General features: G+C 40.2%; 1 protein-coding gene across 1 annotated transcript in view; it reads left to right on the top strand.

The window, feature by feature from the left end:
• Positions 1 to 824: 824 nt before the first annotated feature.
• The window catches only part of LOC121376669 (stromelysin-3-like), a 58,533-nt gene continuing 36,528 nt past the window's right edge, over positions 825 to 22,829 (top strand). The window contains exon 1 of the mRNA XM_041504496.1: positions 825 to 1,211. Within this exon, the coding sequence (XP_041360430.1) occupies positions 1,107 to 1,211 (105 nt within the window). The 5' untranslated portion in view covers positions 825 to 1,106. The remainder of the gene's footprint in view (positions 1,212 to 22,829) is intronic.

Raw genomic sequence — 22,829 nt, 5'->3', positions numbered from 1 at the left:
GTTTCCTCTCTAACACTATGTCAGAATTACCAAATGTTAACATTTGACATTAAATTGCGATGAGTAATAAATCAAAAATGCTCTAGTGGTGTCGTTAAGCAAAACAAACTTTAACATATATCCAATTATGGTTCAAGCACGATGTCATGGGCACACACACACCTCAGAGCAATGTGTTCAGGACAAGAATTAATAGTTGTTAGCGGTTAGTGAGTCGGTAAATCGTGCTCAGGGTATGAGCCGACACCGAGATGCGAACCCAGTATCTACCAGCCTCAAGTCCGATGACGTCACCACTGAACCACTGGGGACACTAAACATTAACCTTAGTTTAAGTGTCCTGGGATGCCTTTTAAAACAACCTTCATTTCTTTTCCCCGTCTCTTAGTTATCTCCCTTGTTTCAACTGTGACCTTACACAGTGTACTATATTAAACACCATGTCGCGGACCATACAGGTTTTTATCCACGGGAGGTTAACGCCATATATAGAAAAATTCGATCTGACCTTTACGAGTTGTTACGAATTTTAATATACACAGACTTACGAAAATGTGGGACAACACTCCGTCTGCTTTCTATACGAGAATATTATACTCCGATACATATCGGCTCGACCTCATTATATACTGAGGCCGGCGCGTATTTAACAAAACACTTGCAGGAAGCCTACGTTATTGTTAACAGATCCGCAGAGCGTATGCAGCGTGCTGTAGGAAATTCAGCCAGACACACGCAGAGGGTTCGCATTAACACCACATTCTACCGGCTTTTCCTACAACCCTCGGAATTAATTTCTCACTGAAACATAAGCGGAAGAAACTGACCTCAATAGTAACAACTTGCATTGGGAGAAAGAGAGAGAGAGAGAGAAAAAAAAGGCGAAAGTGCACAAGCGATTCAATATTATTATTATTATACACATTCCAGTGCGGGAACTTGACTATCGGTCTTTTCGCTCTCGTCTGCTGTTTATTCCTCCAATTTTTTTTCTATCGTCTGCTTAGTGTAACTATATCGACTACTTTGTACGATTCTACGTTGTTTTGTTTTTTTCACGGAGTAAAGTAGTGAGTGAAAATATATCAAGGTTAATTAAGCGCAGTATGTACTGCACGCTGGAGTGTATTGCTTCATCGTTTATGGTGCTCATTTTTCTAGGAGGCTCGGATAACGTGAAGCTGGATGTATCTACGACATCTGATGGAACTGTGAGTATTTGGTTTTCTATCTTTAACATCTATATACTAAATAACTAATTATTGAAGCCTTACTATAATTAGTCTATGATTGTCGCAGTCACTATTGTAGCTGGTGGTGGTGGGGATATGAAATCGTTTTACTGCTGTTGTTGTTGTTGCTGTTAGTGATGATGATGCTGATGCTGCTGTTGATGATGGTGCTGATGCTGCTGCTGATGATAATATTAGTGATAGTGTTGATGAAGGTAGTGATACCTGTGATGGTGGTACCACCATGGCGGTTGTGTTGGTGATGAGGGCGACGATAGTAGTGGTCAGATCTGATGATAATGAGTAATGATAATGGTGGTGGTTGTGGTTGTGGTGGTTGTGGTTACTTTAGTGTTTGGTGGTGGTTGTGGTTGCTATTGTAGTGCTTTTTGGTGTCTGCCGTGATGATGAAGATGATGATGATGATAATGATGACGACGATGAAGATGGTGGTGCTTATTGTTGGATATGGTAATGGTGGTGTTACAGGCTTGCAGATCGCTCATCAATTCCTTATGCATGCACAGAAATTGTTTTATTCATATATTCATAAAGCATAAAACTTAAGTGACAAACATAATGCATCTTATTCCACACGTAAAGTGGTTGTTTGTAAGCATACTTTGAGAGACACAGCGACATAGCAACCCTCTTTTCCATCCCACCCCACACCGTCGACGATAACGCACCACCCACCCTCCGTCAGAAGGCGAATTAATACATTAATTTCTTCTCCAGTTGCTGGTATCTGCAGACGTCTGTTGGGACATTGCTGTCCTGAACGTGTATCTTAGAGATGGAACTCCTCAGTTTATTTTAGTTAATTTACAAATCAAAACGTCTCATGCAAAACGTCTCATGCAAAACGTCAACCCCTTCGCTGTCTGCAGTTCCCCTATTTCTAACCTTCTCCGACTCTTCTCCGCCTCCCCGTGTTTGTTATTATTGGTGTCGTCTGCTACTGCAGTATACTGAGAGAAACAAATTATGGAATTGCTGGTATTGTAGACCAAAGAAGGGAGGAACGAAATGTTTTATTTAACAACACACTCAACACATTTTATTTACGGTTATATGGCGTCGGACATATGGTTAAGGACCACACAGATATTGATAGAGGAAATCCGCTGTCGCCACTTCATGGGCTACTCTTTTCGACTAGCAGCAAGGGATCTTTTATATGTACCATCACACAGACAGGATAGTATATACCATGGCCTATGTTACACCAGTTGTGAAGCACTGACTGGAACGAGAAATAGTCCAGTGGGCCCACCGACGGGAATCGATCCTAGATCGATCGCACATCAGGCGAGCGCTGTACCACTGAGCTACGTCCCGCCCTTGTAGACCACAGTCCAGTTACTATTAGCGTCTTATGTAATGTGACGCTGAATATCAGTAATGTGCCACTGAATATCAGTAATGTGACGCTGAATATCAGTAATGTGACGCTGAATATCAGTAATGTGACGCTGAATATCAATAATGTGCCACTGAATGTCAGTAATGTGACGCTGAATATCAGTAATGTGCCACTGAATATCAGTAATGTGACGCTGAATATCAGTAATGTGAGACTGAATGTCAGTAATGTGACACTGAATATCAGTAATGTGAGACTGAATGTCAGTAATGTGACGCTGAATATCAGTAATGTGACGCTGAATATCAGTAATGTGACGCTGAATATCAGTAATGTGAGACTGAATGTCAGTAATGTGACGCTGAATGTCAGTAATGTGACGCTGAATATCAGTAATGTGAGACTGAATGTCAGTAATGTGAGGCTGAATGTCAGTAATGTGAGGCTGAATATCAGTAATGTGAGACTGAATATCAGTAATGTGAGACTGAATATCAGTACACCTAATTTGGGATTGAATGTAAGTAACTTGGTTAATTTCCTGACACTATGGATGAGGGTTTCTTGTTATTGTTGGTGTGACCCACTTATGACCCCCCCCCCCCTCCCCACCCCCTCCAGCATATTAAAAGAAATTTGGGAACAATTGGTATTAAAAGAGATAAAATTTAATTTATTATACCATAATTATAATACGGAATTGAATATCAGTAACTTCGTTAAAAAGGGGGTAGGGATGTAGCCCAGTGGTAAAGCGCTCGCTTGATGGGCGGTCGGTCTAGGATCGATCACCGTCGGTGGGCCCATTGGGATATGTCTCGTTCCAGTCAGTGCACCACGATTGATATTACAAAGGGCTTAGTATGTGGTATCCTGTCTGTGGGATGGAGCATATAAAAGATCCCTTGCTACTAATGGAAAAATGTAGCGGGTTTCCTTTCTATGACTGTGTCAAAATGACCATATGTTTGACATCCAATAGCCGATGATTAACAATTCAATGTGCTCTAGTGGTGTCGTTAAACACAAAAAACAAACATTGTTAAAATAACAGAAACCATTTTGTAAACACTACCGCATATTTTAACTGTTAGATCCATTTGCTATAATTGGAATCAAGACATTACATACAGTTTATACATTATTCAGTTCCATACATCCGAGTGTTTCTGGTCATCACGGTGTTCATAATATCGCGAAATTGTGTTTCTTTTTCATAATTGTAAAAACGCAATTACCTCTGAGAAGTAACGGTTATGGACATTAGCTCTAACATATATATTTAGAAGGTTTCACCCATTTCAACGTCACAGACTCTTATTCCACTTCATTGTGACTTTATACAGATGTGTTTACATTTTGTAGCCCCTGCGTGTGCTGTAACCTCGTCGTGGTGCAGGGGTGTAACATTCTCTTTGAGAATGGCCAATACAGCACAAATTGAAGTTTTGAGTAAAATTCAGTATCCGTAAAATTCTGTGATATTTGTGTTTTTGCACAGTTCTTTACACTGTTTTTGTTTAAGTCTTGAATTTTTATATTGATGTTGATCATCACTTTATTTATTTGCATTACCATAGTTTGACACCCAATTATAGCCGATGTATTTTTCGTGCTGGGGTGTCGTTAAACATTTATTCATTCATTCATTATACATTTTGTAGATTAACCAAACTTTCATTTTCGTTTTCAAAGTTTCCATTGTCACGGGTCTAAGACTTCAATGTCTTCACGGGGCGGGACGTAGCCCAATGGTAAAGCGTCCGCTTGATGCTCGGTCGGTCCGGGATCGATCCCCGTCGGTGGGCCCATTGGACTATTTCTCGTTCCAGCCAGTGCACCACGACTGGTGTATCAAAGGCCGTGGTATGTGTTATCCTGTCTGTGAGATGGTGCCTATAAAAGATCCCTTGTTACTAATGGAAAAATATAGCGGGTTTCCTCTCTGTGACTGTGTAAAAATGACTATATGTTTGACATTCAATAGCCGATGATTAATAAATAAATGTGCTCTAGTGGTGTCGTTAAACAAAGCAAACTTCTTCTTCAATGTCTTCACATTGTGGACGAATACTTTGCTTGCGGTCACTCTTTGCTGTTAGGGGCGAAATTTAGCTTAGTCGGTTGAGTGCTCGTTTGAGGTGCTTGCATTACAGGATCGAACCACCTCAGTGGATCTATTCAACTTATTGGATTTTTTCTCATTCCAACCAGTGCACTACAACTGGTCAAAGTCCGTGGTATGTGCTATCCTGTCTGTGGGGAAAGTGCATATAAAAGATCCCTTGCTGCATTAAGAAAATGTAGCAGGTTTCCTCTGATGACTATATGTCAGAATTACCAAATGTTTGACATCCAATAGCCGATGATTAATAAATCAATGTGCTCTAGTGGTGTCGTTAAACAAAACAAACTTAATCTTTGCTGTTACTGTTTATGTAACCCCCTTAACTTCTTTCCACCAGCATATACTCACGTGTTGCATATTATGTTGGAAAGGTTCGCGTGCTGCATATGTTCGAAACGTGCACTTGTATTACAAAACAGGTTGATTTCTGACTCGGTTCGCGTTCGTGAGATTTCTGTCATATTCCCAAAGTCATAGACTACGACCGATATATCACATAAACATGCAAATATAGTTACAGTGTAAACACTAACCAACGTACACGTTTATGGACTGAACTCCGTGGAAAAACGCCAGTGCACCACGACTGGCATATCAAAGGCCGTGGTATATACTATCCTCTCTGTGGGATGTTGCATATAAAAGATCCCTTGCTGTTAATCGGACAGAGTAGCCCATGGTGTGGCGACAGCGGGTTTCCTCTCTCAATATCTGTGTGGTCCTTAACCGTATGTCGGACGCCTATATGGCTATTGGATGTCAAACATTTATATCGTAAATAAAATGTGTTGAGTGCGTCGTTAAATAAAACATTTCCTTTCCTTTCCATGGAAAAACGTGGTTAAGCTATCGGACATAAGGCTGATAGGTACTGGGTTCGCAGCTCGGTACCAGCTCCCACCCAGAGCGAGTTTTTACGACACAGTTGGTAGCTGTAAGGTTACTACACCTCTCTCTCTCTCTCTCTCTCTCTCTCTCTCTCTCTCTCTCTCTCTCTCTCTCTCTCTCTCTCTCTCTCTCTCTCTCTCTCTCTAACCACTAAGAACTAAACATTAACCCTCTGTCCAGATAGCTGAGGTGCGTGTACCCAGGACAGCGTGCGTGTATCTTAATTGGATATAAGAACGAAAATAACTACCGGTCTGTAGTTGTAACAAGGATATGAGAAGAAGAAATAATACATTTAACTGATTTTATATAACTGAGTGTTATAATTGTTGGCAATAAAGTTAAAGTTCGTTTTGTTTAACGACATCTTTAGACCACATTGATGTATTAATCATCGGCTATAGGATGTTAAACATTTGGTAATTTTGACATATAGTCATATAGAGGAAACGCACTACCCTTTTCCCCACTAGTTGCAATATGCTCTAGTAGTGTTGTGAACAATATAAACGTTAACTTTATATACAACTCGCACATGCCATGCTACACATATGAAGCTTCTTGTAACATGGGCGAGACGTAGCCCAGTGGTAAAGCGCTTGCTGATGCGCGGTCGGTTTGAGATCGATCCCCGTCAGTGGGCCCATTGCGCTATTTCTCGCTGCAGCCAGTGCTCCACGACTCGTACATCAAAGACCATGGTATGTGCTATCCTGTCTATGGGATGGTGCTTATAAAAGACCCCTTGCTGCTAATCGAAAAGAGTAGCCCATGAAGTGGCGACAGCGGGTTTCCTCCCTCAATATCTGTGTGATCCTTAACCATATGCCCAACGCCTTATAACCGTAAATTAAATGTGTTGAGTGCGTCGTTAAATAAAACATTTACTTCCTTCCTTCCTTCTATGGTGTAATTTGAAGCATTTCTACACGTCCAGTTTCCCGTCTACATGTACCGGGTCAAATAATACATCACATGTAGATGGTACAAGCCCATCGCTCTTTAGTCTTCTCTCAAAAATATAGACATTCGTGAGTGCGTTTTCCCCAACCATTAGAGCTGGGATTTAGTTCAGTTGGTAGGGCACTCGCGTGAGGCGCTTGGCTTGTAGGATCGAATCACCTCGGTGAACCCATACTTTGGGTTTTTGTCAAATTCTAACCATTGTCCCACGAGTGATATATCAAATGCCGGGGTATGTGCTATCCTGTCTGTGTGAAAATTAAAACAAAAGATCCCTTGCTACTAATGGAAAACGTTCGCGGGTTTCGGCTAAGTCTGTCAGAATTACCAAACGTTTGACATGCAACAGCCGATAATTAATACATCAATGTGCTCTAGTGATGTCCTTAAACAAAGGAAGAATTACATTTAAGTCCCCCCCACCCCCGTATCTTTACAAGTCAAACAATTGCTTTAAAAACACCAAAATTACAGGCTCATTCCATTTTGTTTTCTTGCATACAATTTAGGTTCAAGCACGCTGACCTGTACACACACATCACATATCTGTACTGTGTGTCCAGAACAGGGGTTAATGTTTTGTTGTTAGTGCTTAGTGAAAATGAAGTCGGTGTAGTCTTGCCCTCCTCACAGAGCCGTTAAAACTATGTGGGAGCCGGTGCAGGGATGCGAACAAGTAGCCTTTACAATTTTATATGCACTTATCCTTGGATAGGATAGCATTCTTGTCTTTTCAAGTTATTTTCGTGCTTATATCCAATTAACGTTCAAGCTCGCTCTCCTAGGCACACACTTCAGCTATCTGGACTGTCCGTTCAGGGCAGTGGGTTAGTTGTTAGTGAGAGAGAATTCGGTGTAGTGGTCTCACACCTACCCACTGAGTCGTTAAAACTCGCTCAGATCAGTGAGAGAGAAGTCGATGTAGTGGTCTCACACCTACCCACTGAGTCGTTAAAACTCGCTCAGATTAGTGAGAGAGAAGTCGGTGTAGTGGTCTGACACCTACCAGCTGAGTCGTTAAAACTCGCTCAGATTAGTGAGAGAGAAGTCGATGTAGTGGTCTCACACCTACCCACTGAGTCGTTAAAACTCGCTCAGATTAGTGAGAGAGAAGTCGATGTAGTGGTCTCACACCTACCCACTGAGTCGTTTAAAACTCGCTCAGATTAGTGAGAGAGAAGTCGATGTAGTGGTCTCGCACCTACCCACTGAGTCGTTAAAACTCGCTCAGATTAGTGAGAGAGAAGTCGATGTAGTGGTCTCACACCTACCCACTGAGTCGTTAAAACTCGCTCAGATTAGTGAGAGAGAAGTCGATGTAGTGGTCTCGCACCTACCCACTGAGTCGTTAAAACTCGCTCCGATTAGTGAGAGAGAAGTCGATGTAGTGGTCTTACACCTACCAGCTGAGTCGTTAAAACTCGTGCTGGGTGGGGGCCGGTACCAGGAAGCGAACCCAAAACCTACCAGCCTTATGTCCGATGGTTTAACCACTACACCACCGAGGCCGCTGCAGTATAGCAGGTCACGTCAGGTCATATGATTTAACGTGCACATTCAGAATAAGCTATTGTAAGCGCACGCCTGTCATGGACGCAGGTGTCGACTTTCACTGGCTCTTCCGACAGGACAGGAACATGTTTGGGATGGGGGTGGGAGTGGGAGAAGGGGATCGCCTGCGCTGGCATGTGCAATGGAGCACAAGCAGCCAGACTGTGTTCGGTAGCTACTAGCGGACGAGGGTTGGTTCTGGTGCTCTTGAATGTGCAAAAGTCTCGTAGGATTATAATCAAATAGAACCTGTAGCGTAATTTCTTGCAGGATAGCACATAACTGGGCCTCTTTTTTATGTACCAGTTGACTTGTGGGGGATCGGTGGAGACGGGAAACAACCACCGGGGGCAGTCGCTTCTACGGCCCATCGCAATTCAGACGACAACCAGCCACTTATCCACTTCTCGCTCAAATGCAGTTGCAGACGAGTTCATTAAAATAAATCATTATAAAATGCTGTGAGAAAAAAATAGCAAGGGATCACTGGGTACACTGGGATAAGTGTAGACCGAATTCCAGTCAACCTTTGTTTCGCAGTGTCGTACAGTACAAACATGTAATGTGGGAATAAAAGTCAAAAGTTAAGGTTTGTTTTGTTTTATGATACTACCAGAGCATATTAATTTATTAAACATCGGCTATCAAACATTAAATTTAGGTAATTCTGACATATAGTCTTAGAGGGGAAACACGCGACGTTGTTGTTGTTTTTTTGTTGTTGTTTTTTTCAATCAGTAGCAAGGGATCTTTTGCTAGCACTATCCCACAGACAGTATAGCACATACCACGGCCTTTGATATACCAGTCGTGGTGCACTAGCTGGAATAAGAAATAGCTCAATGGGCCCACCAACGGGGATCGATCCTAGACTGACCGCGCGTCAGGCGAGCGCTTTACCACTGGTCTACGCTTGCAGTCACTCTTTCTTGTTAAAGGAATGCTTAAGCAAAGCTTTTGAACTGGTAGGCATATTGAACGATATATAATGCACATTATTGCTTAACATCAACAAGTGTATTGGTATATTTCATTAATAAAGCGGTTTATGTGTGACGGCTATTATATATAACGGGCGCAGCCATTTTGTTCGATCCCACTGAATACGCCCTCTGGCGAGCCGGTGGTTACGTAATACTATTACGCGTCACGTCAGGAATTAGTCTTAAAACTGAGGAAACAAACGTACCTAATATCCACGGGATGATGAAACAGGCATGCATCGCAATGTTCTGCAATCATATCCATCTCAGTAAGCCAGCAATAAGTATATATATTACTCTGATGTGATAATTTCTAACAGTATTACTCACGCCCTACCTGCGTATTCTATAGTCAACTATGTGGATTTTGGTAGCTCTATATATTTTGGGGGCGGAACGTACCCGGGTGGTAAAGCGCTGGTGGACTGACTCACTGGGCTATCTCTCGTTCCAGCCAGTGCACCACAACTGGTATATCAAAGGCCGTGGTATGTGCTATCCTGTCTGTCGGATGGTGCATATAAAAGATCACTTGCTACTAATAAGAAAATTTAGCGGGTTTCCGCTCTAAAACTATATGTCAGAATTAGCAAATGTTTTACATCCTATAGCCGGTGACATGCAACATGCTTTAGTGGTGTCATTAAGCAAAAAAACAACAACAACAACAACCAAACAAACAACAACAACAACAACAACAAAAACCTTTATATAATCAACGGGGGTTCTATGATACCTATTATAACACTTTCAGAATGTCTAGGGTTAAATTATCACATTAAAGCACAAACCTCTAAGGGCGATTTCTCGTCACAGCCAGTAAACCACGATTGGTATATCAAAGGCCGTGGTATGTGCTATCCTGTCTGTAGGATGGTGCATATAAAATATCCCTTGCTACTAATGGAAAAATGTAGTGGGTTTCCTCTCTATAACTTTGTCAAAATTATCATATGTTTGACATCCAATAGCCGATGATTAATAAATCAATGTGATCTAATGGTGTCGTTAAACAAAACAAACTTTTCTAAGCCTCTTGAAAATGATGTCTGGATTAGTTGTGTTTTTCTCTTCTTTGTTGGTTTTTTTTTTTTTATTGTTATTTTCCGCCAAATTTAATGACACATTTTCCTGCGATTTAATCTCCTTGTTAATCATACTCAGTGGTTGCCGGCTTCTCGCAATGACTTATTGATTGCCGGTCGTTGTCCTCCTTCAAAGTCCTGTACATACCAGACCGTGGTGTGTCGATTATATAATGTTTGTACAGCACAATTAGAGCTTCACGTGCAGCAAATTGGATGCAACCGATCGCAAAATCCGTCGGTAAATCTATTGGCATATATCGCAAGTGGATCCTGATATAGTAATTATGTGTGCAGTAAGGAAAGTAAGAAAATAATAATAATAATTATAATAATTATATATATACTGAGAGGCATAAATAACGCAATGGGTATTTCACTGAATAATCTCTTATAAAAATGTCAAATCACATATATTAAGCATGCGGACAAATAACATATTAGTAATAATTGCAAGTGAAAGAGGATTTTGTTCAAATCAGAAAAACAATTGAGTAAAATGAGTTTTCAGCAAAAAGTATAACTGGTGTGTTTATTACAACAATACAGCATTGCTAATGAAAATCGTTTTGCATGTGCATTGCCTGCTCTCGTCTCCCTATAAAAGCAACCATTTTTTGTGTTTTCTGTCTTTTTTTAATATGCTATGGTAAGTAATGTTAAAAAATTTCAGTTTTATTGCCAAAAAAAAACAGTTGTGTTTTTCGTTTAAAACCACATTTTATTTTTTAAAAATCCCGATTTGAACAATATCTTCTTTCAGTTACAATTGTTTGGGGTTGGGTTTTTTTTTTTTTTGGGGGGGGGGGGGGGGGGTTTGTTTTTTAAGATTTATTGCCCCCAGAACATAGACAGTGAACAGGTTGGGGAGCCGTGGTCACTGCCTTACAAAGTACATATTTAAACAATAGTATCAGTTACAATTGTTACCAGTATGTCATTTGCCTGATGACATAATATTTCTATAAGAAAATATCGGTGAAATACCCATTGCGTTATTTATGCCTCTCAGTATATATATTATATATATATATAATATATATATATATATAATATATATATATATATATATATATATATATATATATATATATATATATATATATATATATATATATATATATATATATATACTAGTATATGTAGTTGAATCCCGTTGGCTCGAACCCCGTCGGTGCTTGAGAACGTGTTCGACCCATCGGGTAGTTCGACCTAACCATTCGGTCAACATCGTCTGAATGTAACTCGGGATTTCGTTTTTGGTTCGAGCGTTGCGGTGTATCGACCCTTCCGAGTTCGACCCAACGAGATTGTACTGATATGCCAGATGTAGGGCACTAAGTGGGACGGGGAACAGCCTGAGTTCATCTAGGGCGATCGATCTCAGAACCCATCGTACCTCAGACACTACCACTAGACTACACCCCGACCCAGCATCTAATCACATGTAATGTCTGTAAATCTGTTGACACTATTCACTAAGGCTGACAGGTTACTAAATTGCATATATTCAATAGGTATAACAATGGCCGTGGTATGTGCTATCCTGTCCGTGGGAGGGTGCATATAAAATATCCCTTGCTGCTAATCGGAAAGAGTAGCCCATGAAGTGGCGACAGCGGGTTTCCTCTCTCAGTATCTGTGTGGTCCTTAACCATATGTCTGACGCCATATAACCGTAATTAAAATGTGTTGAGTGCGTCGTTAAATAAAAACATTTCCTTTCCTTTCCTATTCAATAGATGCTTTTATTTATGCATTTATCGCGATCGGTCTACGATCGGTCTACGATTGGTCCCCGTCTAGCTATTTCTTGCTCTAGCCAGTACACGACGACTAGTATATCAAATGCCGTGGTATGTGTTATCCTGTCTGTGGGATGATGCATATAAAAGATCCCTTGCTACTAATGGAAACATGTAGCAGGTTTCCTCTCGAAGACTATATAATATCTCAAAATTACCAAATGTTTGACATTTAATAGTCTATGTGCTCTAGTAGTGTCATTAAACAAAACAAACATTAACTAAGGCTGGCAAATTAGTAAGATGTACGCATTCAATAAAGTCTTGTATACATGTACTTATTTACAGTCACAAACCACTGGAAGTGCGGAAGGTAGCTAAAGCCGCTTAAACACGTGGCGTATTTGTGGCAACATAACGATAAAACGACAATTACAATTACAATTAGTGTCGGGTGAAGGCGGGACGTAGTTCACTGGTAAAGCGCTGACATTATGCGTGGTCAGTCTAGGATCGATCCCCGTCGGTGGGCCTGTTGGGCAATTTTCGTTATTTTTCGTGCGTTTTTAGAATTATAAAAAAAGACATTTTAGGGTATTACAAAAGCCAGAACCAGAACCACTTGAGGGGCATGGAAATGAATTTTCTAAATATTAAATGTAACTACTTCTAATTTAAATTATCAAAAACGGCTTTAATAGTGAAAAATACGTCATAGTGTTGGGTCTGTGACTTTAAGTCATTAATTAATTAATTAATTAATTCATTCATTCATTCATTCATTCATTCATTCATTCATTCATTCATTTGAACTGATTTTCGTGCTTATATCCAATTAAGGTTCAAGCCCGCTGTCCTGGGCACACACCTCAGCTATTTGGCCTCTCTATCCAGGACAGTGGGTTAGTTGTCAGTGGTTAGTGAGAGAGAGAAGAGGGTATATGGGTCTTACACCTACTCACTGAGTCTTTAAAACTCGCTCTGGATGGGAGCCGGTTCCGGGCTGCGAACTCTGTACCTACCAGCCTTATGTCCGATGCCTTATCCACGCCACCCTCGAGGCCGGTTTTAAGTGATCACAACAGCTCAGATGGGGAGGATGTAAGGACACTACACTGACTTCTCGCTCGCTAACAACTACAACAACTACTATTAACTCTAGCCTAGTCAGATTGTCCCGGAAGCTGAAGTGGGTGCCACGACAGGTCGTTTTAATCTATGAAAATTAACACTAGGAAGGAAATGTGTTATTTAACGACACACTCAAGGCATTTTATTTACGCTTATATGGCGTTGGACATATGGTTAAGGACCACACAGATATTGAGGGAGAAAACCCGCTTTGTGGGCTACTCTTTTCGAGTAGCAGCAAGGGATCTTGTATATGCACCATCCCACAGACAGGATAGCACATACCACGGCCTTTGGTATACCAGTCGTGGTGCATTGGCTGGGGCGAGAAATAGCCCAATGGGTCTACAGACGGGGATCGATCCCAGACCGTCCGCGCATCAAGCGAACGCTGTACCATTGGGCTACGTCAAACCCGTAAAATGAACACTAAGTTTAGTTAATCTACAAACCCATAATACATTTGGATAACGTTGTACATAACAGAGTGATATTGAAAGGGGAAAATACCATTAAACACGATAGACTACAGCTTGGTTTCCATAACCGTTACTTCTCAGAGGTACGTGCGTTTTTAAAATATATGAAAAATGCACTTTGTGGTATACGAAACACCGGTATTACCAGAGACACTTCGGATCAATGTGCTCCAGTGGTGTCGTTAAACAAAGCAAACTTTAATTATTCCCCCCCCCCCCCCCAAGCATTCTTGTAACAGGTTGGGACTGACTATAAGTGGTTCCATTGCCGGGGTAGACGGATAAGAAGGTCATACTTTAGTGTCATACAGTTATCTATAGCAAACTAGAAAATATACATTTGATAGAAAAGTTTTCTTTTAATCTTTTCGATTCTGATCTAAGCTTGCGTTGAAATATCCGAGAGACACAGAATTATATTCCAAATAGTAAATTACGTACCGTCGTATTTGTAATGTTGTATTTTTTGCATAGCTCTTTGCAATGTGTTTTGATTAAAATTTAGAATTTTAATATTGATTTAGTCATCATATTTTTATAATTGTTTGATACCTAATAGCCGATGTACATTCATTCATTCATCCATCCATCGATTTATTCATTCACCCATCCATCCATCCATCCATCCATTCATTCATCCATCCATCCATCCATCCATCTATTCATTCATTCATTCATTCATCCATTCATGCATCCATCCATCCATCCATCCATCCATCCATCCATCCATCCATCCATTCATTCATCCATTCATTCATCCGTTCATTCATTCATTCATTCATTCATTCATTCATCCATCCATCCATTAATTCATTCATAAGCTCTTATACACAGCGGTAAACGGTAACGGAAGAAACGCCGTCATTTTTTTTTTTTTTGTTAACTCTGAACATGGTTTTACATTGAATGCGGAAACGATTAGCCGACTCGAATAATCTCCAATTAACAGCGGATTTGTGACATTCTTTGAGTAAACGTATACTCTAATTTATTAGACCTAAGGCTGTAGTATATTTTGAGATTCATTAACCATTCACAGGTTTTTTTTTAACTCTTTATTTTTTACTTTCCCCGGTAGTAATCGAGTGCTGACTAATGTAAGAGTAACTAATTCACCATCTTTGGTTTTCTTTCTATTTTGTCTGGGAAATATTTAAATTTCTAAAGTTTCTGTAATCTTGTTTATTAAAACTGTGATTCGCAGTCAGTTTAGGATTGATCCCTGTCGGTTGTCCCATTTGATTATTTCTCGTTCCAGGCAATGCACCACGACTAGCATTTCAAAATCCGTGGTATGTGCTATCCTGTCTGTGGAATAGTGCAATTCTTTGCTACTAATGGAAAAATGTAGCATGTTTCATTTCTAAGACTATATGTTAGAATGACCAAATGTTTGACATCCAATAGCCGATGATTAATAAACGAATGTACGCTAGTAGTCGATAAACAAAATAAACTTAAACCCTTAACGTTTCTTTCTGTTTTGTCTGGAAATATTTACACATTTTACGTCTCTATAATCTTGTTTATTAAAACTATATCTCTCTGTGTGTAAAATATATAGGGAAAGTCCTCAACCCAGGTCTTTCTGTTGACCGATCCCAAATCCGCTTACTTTGTATTTGACATTAATTAAAGTTGTTTAATAGCTAGGAGGTCTAGTACATGTTATGATCAATCTCATTAAAATGTTACTCCCAGCTGCGCTTTGTGGGCTTCAGTCTGCCTAACCAAAGCCTCATTTGTCGGTGTTCAGATGTCATTTCGACATTAGGTATGACTGTTGACGAAATGGTTATGGTTTTGCAGCGGTGAACTCTGGAGTCTTTCTAGGGAAGAATGAAAACGTTTAATAAGGCACGTATGGTATTCAGACTTACTGGAGTAGCCGGAGGGGGAAACTAATGTCATCCCCCCTCCAATCACGGCTCTTTTTATTCCCATCACATTTTATATGTTCCTGTTATAGACACAGAGACAGACAGACAGACAGACAGAGAGAGAGAGAGAGAGAGAGAGAGAGAGAGAGAGAGAGAGAGAGAGAGAGAGAGAGAGAGAGAGAGAGAGAGAGAGAGAGAGAGAGAGAGAGAGAGTGAGTGAGAGAGAGAGACAAACAGACAGAGAGAGACAAACAGACAGAGAGAGAGAGAGAGAGAGAGAGAGAGAGAGAGAGAGAGAGAGAGAGAGAGAGAGAGGAGAGAGATAGTGAGAGAGAGAGGAAGAGAGGAGAGAGATAGTGAGATAGAAAGACGAAGAGAGATTTACTTTATTTAACCTAACAATATTAGTGTAGTAGAGATTTGTTTATCTCGCTTGTAACATAGCTAAGAGGGAAGCCCATCTCGCTTGTAACATAGCTAATAGGGAAGCCCATCTCGCTTGTAACATAGCTAAGAGGGAAGCCCATCTCGCTTGTAACATAGCTAACAGGGACGCCCATCTCGCTTATAACATAGCTAACAGGGAAGCCCATCTCGCTTGTAACATAGCTAAGAGGGAAGCCCATCTTGCTTGTAACATAGCTAAGAGGGAAGCCCATCTCGCTTGTAACATAGCTAAGAGGGAAGCCCATCTCGCTTGTAACATAACTAATAGAGAAGTCCATCTCGCTTGTAACATAGCTAAGAGGGAAGTCCATCTCGCTTCTAATATAGCTAACAGGGACGCCCATCGCGCTTGTAACATAGCTAAGAGGGAAGCCCATCTCGCTTGTAACATAGCTAAGAGGGAAGCCCATCGCGCTTGTAACATAACTAATAGAGAAACCCATCTCGCTTGTAACATAGCTAACAGGGAAGCCCATCTCGCTTGTAACATAGCTAACGGGGAAGCCCATCTCGTTTGTAAAATAACTAAGAGGGAAACGCATCTCGCTTGTAACATAGCTAACAGGGAAGCCCATCACGCTTGTAACATAGCTAACAGGGAAGCCCATCTCACCTGTAACATAGCTAATAGAGAAACGTATCTCGCTTGTAACATAGCTAAGAGGGAAACGCATCTCGCTTGTAACATAGCTAACAGGGAAGCCCATCTCGCTTGTAACATAGCTAAGAGTGAAGCCCATCTCGCTTGTAACATAGCTAAGAGGGAAGCCCATCTCGCTTGTAACGTAGCTAATAGAGAAACGCATCTCGCTTGTAACATAGCTAAGAGGGAAGCCCATCTCGCTTGCAACATAGCTAAGAGGGAAGCCCATCTCACTTGTAACATAGCTAAGAGGCCGATGTCAGATACCTGCGACTGCTAACTATATGTATAATTGATGAGCTGGTGAAGAATGAGTCTTAACACGCAGACTGGGACCGCCATTGCTCGGCTGTAAAGAACAAACACAAGAACGTTATGATCAATTTGCGATCTGCAATCATGTCCAAATGTAATAACTGTTCAGTTGAGGTTTCTGTATTTTCATTGATGCTGAACCACATTAGAAACGCATGGTCGTGACAGGAAGGAGGGAGAGAGAGAGAGAGAGAGAGAGAGAGAGAGAGAGAGAGAGAGAGAGAGAGAGAGAGAGAGAGAGAGAGAGAGAGAGAGAGAGAGAGAGAAGTTAACGACGGTGGAATTAGAAAGATATATATATATGTTTTATTAATCCCCTTTGAGGTACTGAGCTAAAACTATGTGTACAGCTTCATCATGTTGGGTTACAAATCAAGTTTAACGTTTATGGTGATTTACCCATTTTGTCACAGGTATGGCCCTTGAGCTTAGGAGACACGTCTTGAATATGAATATGGTGATTGGTTTAATCACCCATGCATATCGTCTCCTTTCAGGCGCAGATTCAAGGTCCCCCTGTTTTTGGTCAAACGATATTTATTACAGAATGCACATTATCCCGTCCACCTGTTATGGCCCTTTAAATTCTATTTAAAACAAAAAACAATACCGGCTTTTGAGCACCCTCTATTAAAACATACTGGATCCGCGCTTGCACTGACATGTACCACGGCCTTTGATATACTAGTGGTGGTGCACTGACTGGAATGAAAAACAGTCAATGCTTGTTGAAGTTGAAACTTTGTTTTATTATATCTGTACCGATGAGCCATGTTCAGTAGGGTTAGGGTTAAGGTTACGTCTGCTCGCAAGATTAAAAACCCCAACTAATTAAATATTTTTTGGCGGCTAACACCTATGACTGGTGTGATAGAAGATGATGGTACCAGTCAAATTATTTGCGAGCGCTCGCCCTCCAGAACACACCACTGGTGTTTAATAGTTAAAGTTTTGTTTTCACGACACCACTGGAGCACGTTGATTAATTCGTCATCGGCTATTGGATGTCAACCATTTGGTAAATCGGACACTTTATCATCAGAGGAAGTCCGCTACAGTTTTTCATTAGCAGCAAGGCATTATTTATATGCACTTTCTTACAGACAGGAACGCACATACCATGGCCTTTGACCAGTTGTGGTGCACTGGTTGGAACGAGAAAAACCCAATCAGTTGAATGGATCCACCGAGGTGGTTCGATCCTGCGACACAAGCACCTCAAGCGAGCACTCAACTGATTCAGCTTAAATCCTGTCCCGGTGTGTAGTAGTGGGTGGGCAATATTATCTATATCTACCGGCCTCGGTTATGTCGTGGTTAAGCCATCAGACATAAGGCTGGTAGTTACAGGGTTCGCAGCCCGGTACCGGCTCCCACCTAGAGCGAGTTTTTACGATGGGTAGGTGTAAGACCACTACACCCTCTTCTCTCTCACTAACACCTAACAACTAATTCACTGTCCTGGACAGATAACCCAGATAGCTGATGTGTGCCCAGGACAGCGTGCTTGGACCTTAATTGGATATAAGCACGAAAATAAGCTGAAATGAAATGTATATATACCATGCCAGTTTGACACCCAGTAGCCGATACATGCATTTTTCATTCTGGGGTGTCGTTAAACATTCATTCATTCATTCATTCATTCATTCATTTGGGGCGGGACGTAGCCCAGTGGTAAAGCGCTCGCTTGATGCGCGGTCGGTCTGGGATCGATCCCCGTCCGTTGGCACATTGGGCTATTTCTCGTTCACGCCATTGCACCACGACTGGTGTATAAAAGTCCGTGGTATGTACTACCCTGTTTGTGGGATGGTGCATATACAAGATCCCTTGCTGCTAATCGAAAAGAGCAGCCTATGAAGTGGCGACAGCGGGTTTCCTCTCTCAATATCTGTGTGGTCCTTAACCACATGTCTGACGTCATATAACAGTAAATCAAATATTTTGAATGCGTCGTGCGTCATTCATTCATTCATATGCTATGCCATGCCATGCAGCCACTAATAATGTGCACGTGTTCATAGTCAGCCATGTATTCTGTGATGCGTTTCTAATATGGCGAATATTTGTCTTTATTGATTAGTGTTGCTGTTAGGTATATATAACTTAAGATCAATATACACATAACGCGTCCGAACAGTGCATTGTTTTCCACTGACGAGGTTGTCCGGGCGCCGGAAAACTAATCTGACTTTGTATTCACCGTTATTGATTTGTTTTGTCGATATAATTGCTAGTAATGTATACTATATATATTTTTTATTTCTAATGTAATGTCATTAATGAGTGAGTTGAGGTTGTTCGAGTAAGACAATACTAAGTGTTGTAATAGAACTGTTTTGAAACTATTCATTCTGGAAACGTTATTTATTAACTGATATTCATACCCTCCGTCTGTCTCTTTTTCTCTGTCTGTCTCTGTGTCTCTGTCTCTCTGTCTCTCTCTCGGTCGGTGTCTCTTTGTCTCTGTCTCTGTCTCTGTCTCTCTCTCTCTCTCTCTCTCTCTCTCTCTCTCTCTCTCTCCTCTCTCTCTCTCTCTCTCTCTCTCTCTCTCTCTCTCTCTCTCTCTCTCTCTCTCTCATACACATATGCATAATATAAGATAATTCTGATGAAATTTTAGAAATATGATGTTTCCTATACACGTGAAAATATTTTATGGGAATACAAAAATTATTTAACGCAAAATTTGATTGACAAAGACAAAGACACACATACATAGAGACAGAGGCTGAGGGACTGACAGAAAGAGAGATGTGAAATGTGTTTGCAATCAATTTTTAATGCCGCTGACATTTAACATCGTTTTTTGTATTTTCGTACGAGATATACAATATCTGTAATAGTTAATGATCAGTATTTACAAAAGCTACTGTTTTCTTTATTAGTCTTACAACACATGACAATAATTATCTTTGCTGAAGTTAATTTAAACATAAATTATGAACTTTATCACATTTAATAATTTATTGTGGTTTTTACTACGAATGTTGACCTTCTTCATGGCATAGTGGCTTTAAGTTATCTGGCTCAGTTCAAAGAAAACGAAGAGTTTAACTTGCAGCTGTTTGAGCAAATCTCATTTCATTTCAACCTATTTTCGTGCTTATATCCAATTAAGGTTCAAGCACGCTGTCCTGGGCACACACCTCAGCTATCTGGGCTGTCTGTCCAGGACAGTGGGTTAGTTGTTAGTTGGTTAGTGATTAGTGAGAGAGAAGAGGGTGTAGTGGCCTTACGCCTACCCACTGAGCCCTTAAGAACTCGCGCTCTGGGTTGGAGACGGTACCGGGCTGCGAACCCTGTACCTACCAGCCTCTAGTCCGATGGCTTAACCACTGCGCCACCGAGGCCGGAACAAATCTCATACAAGTCACACCAAAGCTCTGACCTCAGTTATTGTAAAAATGTGTACATGTTTATTAATTGTTAACCTATACATTATTTACAGCAATTTGCTTAAAGGGACATACCCTAGTTTCATCCCGTGAAAATATAACACTAAGTTTAGTTTAATCTACAAACCTACAACACATTTGGATAAAGTTACAATTGAGTGAAACATGAGTCTGTGACTTTGAAATGGTGAAATACCCTCTAAAATAGACTAAAACTCGACTCCATAACTGTAACTTCTGAGACGCACGTGCGTTTTTAAAAATATGAGAAATGCATTTTGTGATATTAAAACCACCAGGATGACCAAAAACACTTCGAATGTGCGGAAATGGATAATCTAAACCATAAAATGTAAGTAACGCATGAGTTCAGTTCTAATAGTAAGAAATATGTCTTAGTGTTTAAAAACTAGGGTATGTCCCTTTAAAGGGACTGTCTCGAGTTTACAGCTACTATAAAATGTTTCCGACTAACAAAGCATTTTTGGCCACTAACATTACACATTAAATCCATTTTCTCGTCCAGAATACCAGTGCCTGTATATCCAATGTGTTTGCGGTCAAGAGCTAATGCATTCAGCAGTCATTTTTTCATTTACTTCCCAATATATATGTTTTCGTACGTACGAAATCAGTAGAAGGTAAAATCTGGTTTGGGTCACTACAAACAGTAGGACGACCACAAACACCTTGTTGGTACAGACACTGATAGGCAAAACATATAGCCCATTTCGTCAAAAAGGAACCAGTGAATTGTTATAGAACTTTCTAATAAATACAGTTAAAATTCATATAAAAACATATTATTAACTCAAATAACTTCGTTTTTTAAATACACAAAGCCTAGTTTCAACCCGTAAAAATGGACACTAAGTTTAGTTAACTTACAAACCTGTAACACATTTGGATAACATTACAAGAGAGTGAAACAAAGAGTCTGTGAAGTTGAAACGGTGAAATACCGTTAAAAATAGACTAAAACTCGACTCCATAACTGTTACTTCTTAGACGCACGTGCATTTTTAAAATTATAAAATATGCGTTGTGTGGTATTAGAAACATCAGGATGACCAGAAAAACTTCGGTTGTACGGAAATGGATAGTCTAAACAATAACATATATGTAAAGTTTGATTTGAGTGATCATAAGCGGCTCTAAAAGCGAAAAATATGCCTTAGTGTTTAAAAACTAGGATCTGCCCCTTTAACTCAGAGTAAATACACAAGTTTCAGGAGTGAAAGCAACTGATGTAACATCCAACGTAAAACACGCACAGTTCTACTTTTAGTCTTTGTGTACTGCTTTGGCTGTTCTAGCATTTCATCTTCCTCCTGTGAAATTTAATCTATATAATTTGATGGTAATTTGTTAATAAACCTTTTTTTTTACTTACATAGAGATTATAAGTCAATAACACGTTTTAATATAAGTTTTAACATTATTCGTTATATAGTTACATGTCAGTGCATCGGTTTCAAGACTGATGTAATATTATCAAAGGCCATGATATGTGCTACCCTGTCTGTGAGATGATGCAAATAAACGATCCCTTGCTACTAATGGAAAAATGTAGCGGGTTTCGTCTCTAAGTCTACATGTCAAAATTACCAAATGTTTGCTCTAGTGGTGTCGTTAAACAAAAGAAACGTTTTTGGTACTAATGGAACAATGTAGTGCGGGTTTCTAATGGAACAATGTAGCGGGTTTCCTCTCTAAGTCTGTATAACAATTACCAAATATTTGACATCCAATAGCCGATGATTAATAAATCAATGTTCTCTAGTGGTGTCGTTAAACAAAAGAAACGTTTTTGGTACTAATGGAACAATGTAGCGGGTTTCCTCTCTAAGTCTGTATAACAATTACCAAATATTTGACATCCAATAGCCGATGATTAATAAATCAATGTTCTCTAGTGGTGTCGTTAAAAAAAAGAAGGAAAAAAAAGAAGAAAAAAAGAACGTGTTTGGTACTAATGGAAAAAATGTGGCGTGTTTCCTCTCTAAGTCTAGGTAACAATTACCAAAGGTTTGACATCCAATAGCCGATGATTAATAAACCAATGTGCGCTAATGGTCGCATTAAACAAAAAACACACGTTTTTGTACTAACAGGAAATGTAGTGAGTTTTCTCTTTGTCTATGTAACAATTACCAAATGTTTGACATCCAATAGCCGATGATTAATAAATCAATCTCCTCGTGTGTTTTTTATGTACAAAACAAACTTCAGTTTACCGGTTTTCAACTCTTGAATAAGAGTAGAGAATTGTTCCGTTAGTTTAGACGAAACCGTTCCGGAAGCCGTAGAGAAATTCATTTGCTTTAACAGGAGATACAATCGGTTCAGTGTGTTCCCGAAAGACATCTCGACTCTCCGTGGTAGTCAGATATTGATTTTTTAAGTCACTCGGAAAGCAGGTTCACCACATGGATAACATAACAGTAATAGAATTGTGCATTTTCAATAGACGTTTTGCGGTTACACAGAAACGGTTCAGAACTAGTCACGTTTCTGGAGAATATTTTTGTATGTGCATGTGTGTGCGTACGTGCGCGTTTCCATTTCCATGCTTTTGTGTATTTTAATTAA

Source organism: Gigantopelta aegis, chromosome 1 (genome assembly GCF_016097555.1).
Source record: "Gigantopelta aegis isolate Gae_Host chromosome 1, Gae_host_genome, whole genome shotgun sequence".
Taxonomy (NCBI): Eukaryota; Metazoa; Mollusca; class Gastropoda; order Neomphalida; family Peltospiridae; genus Gigantopelta; species Gigantopelta aegis.
Note: the sequence above shows the minus strand (reverse complement) of the source record. Positions and strands in the feature narration are given on the sequence as shown.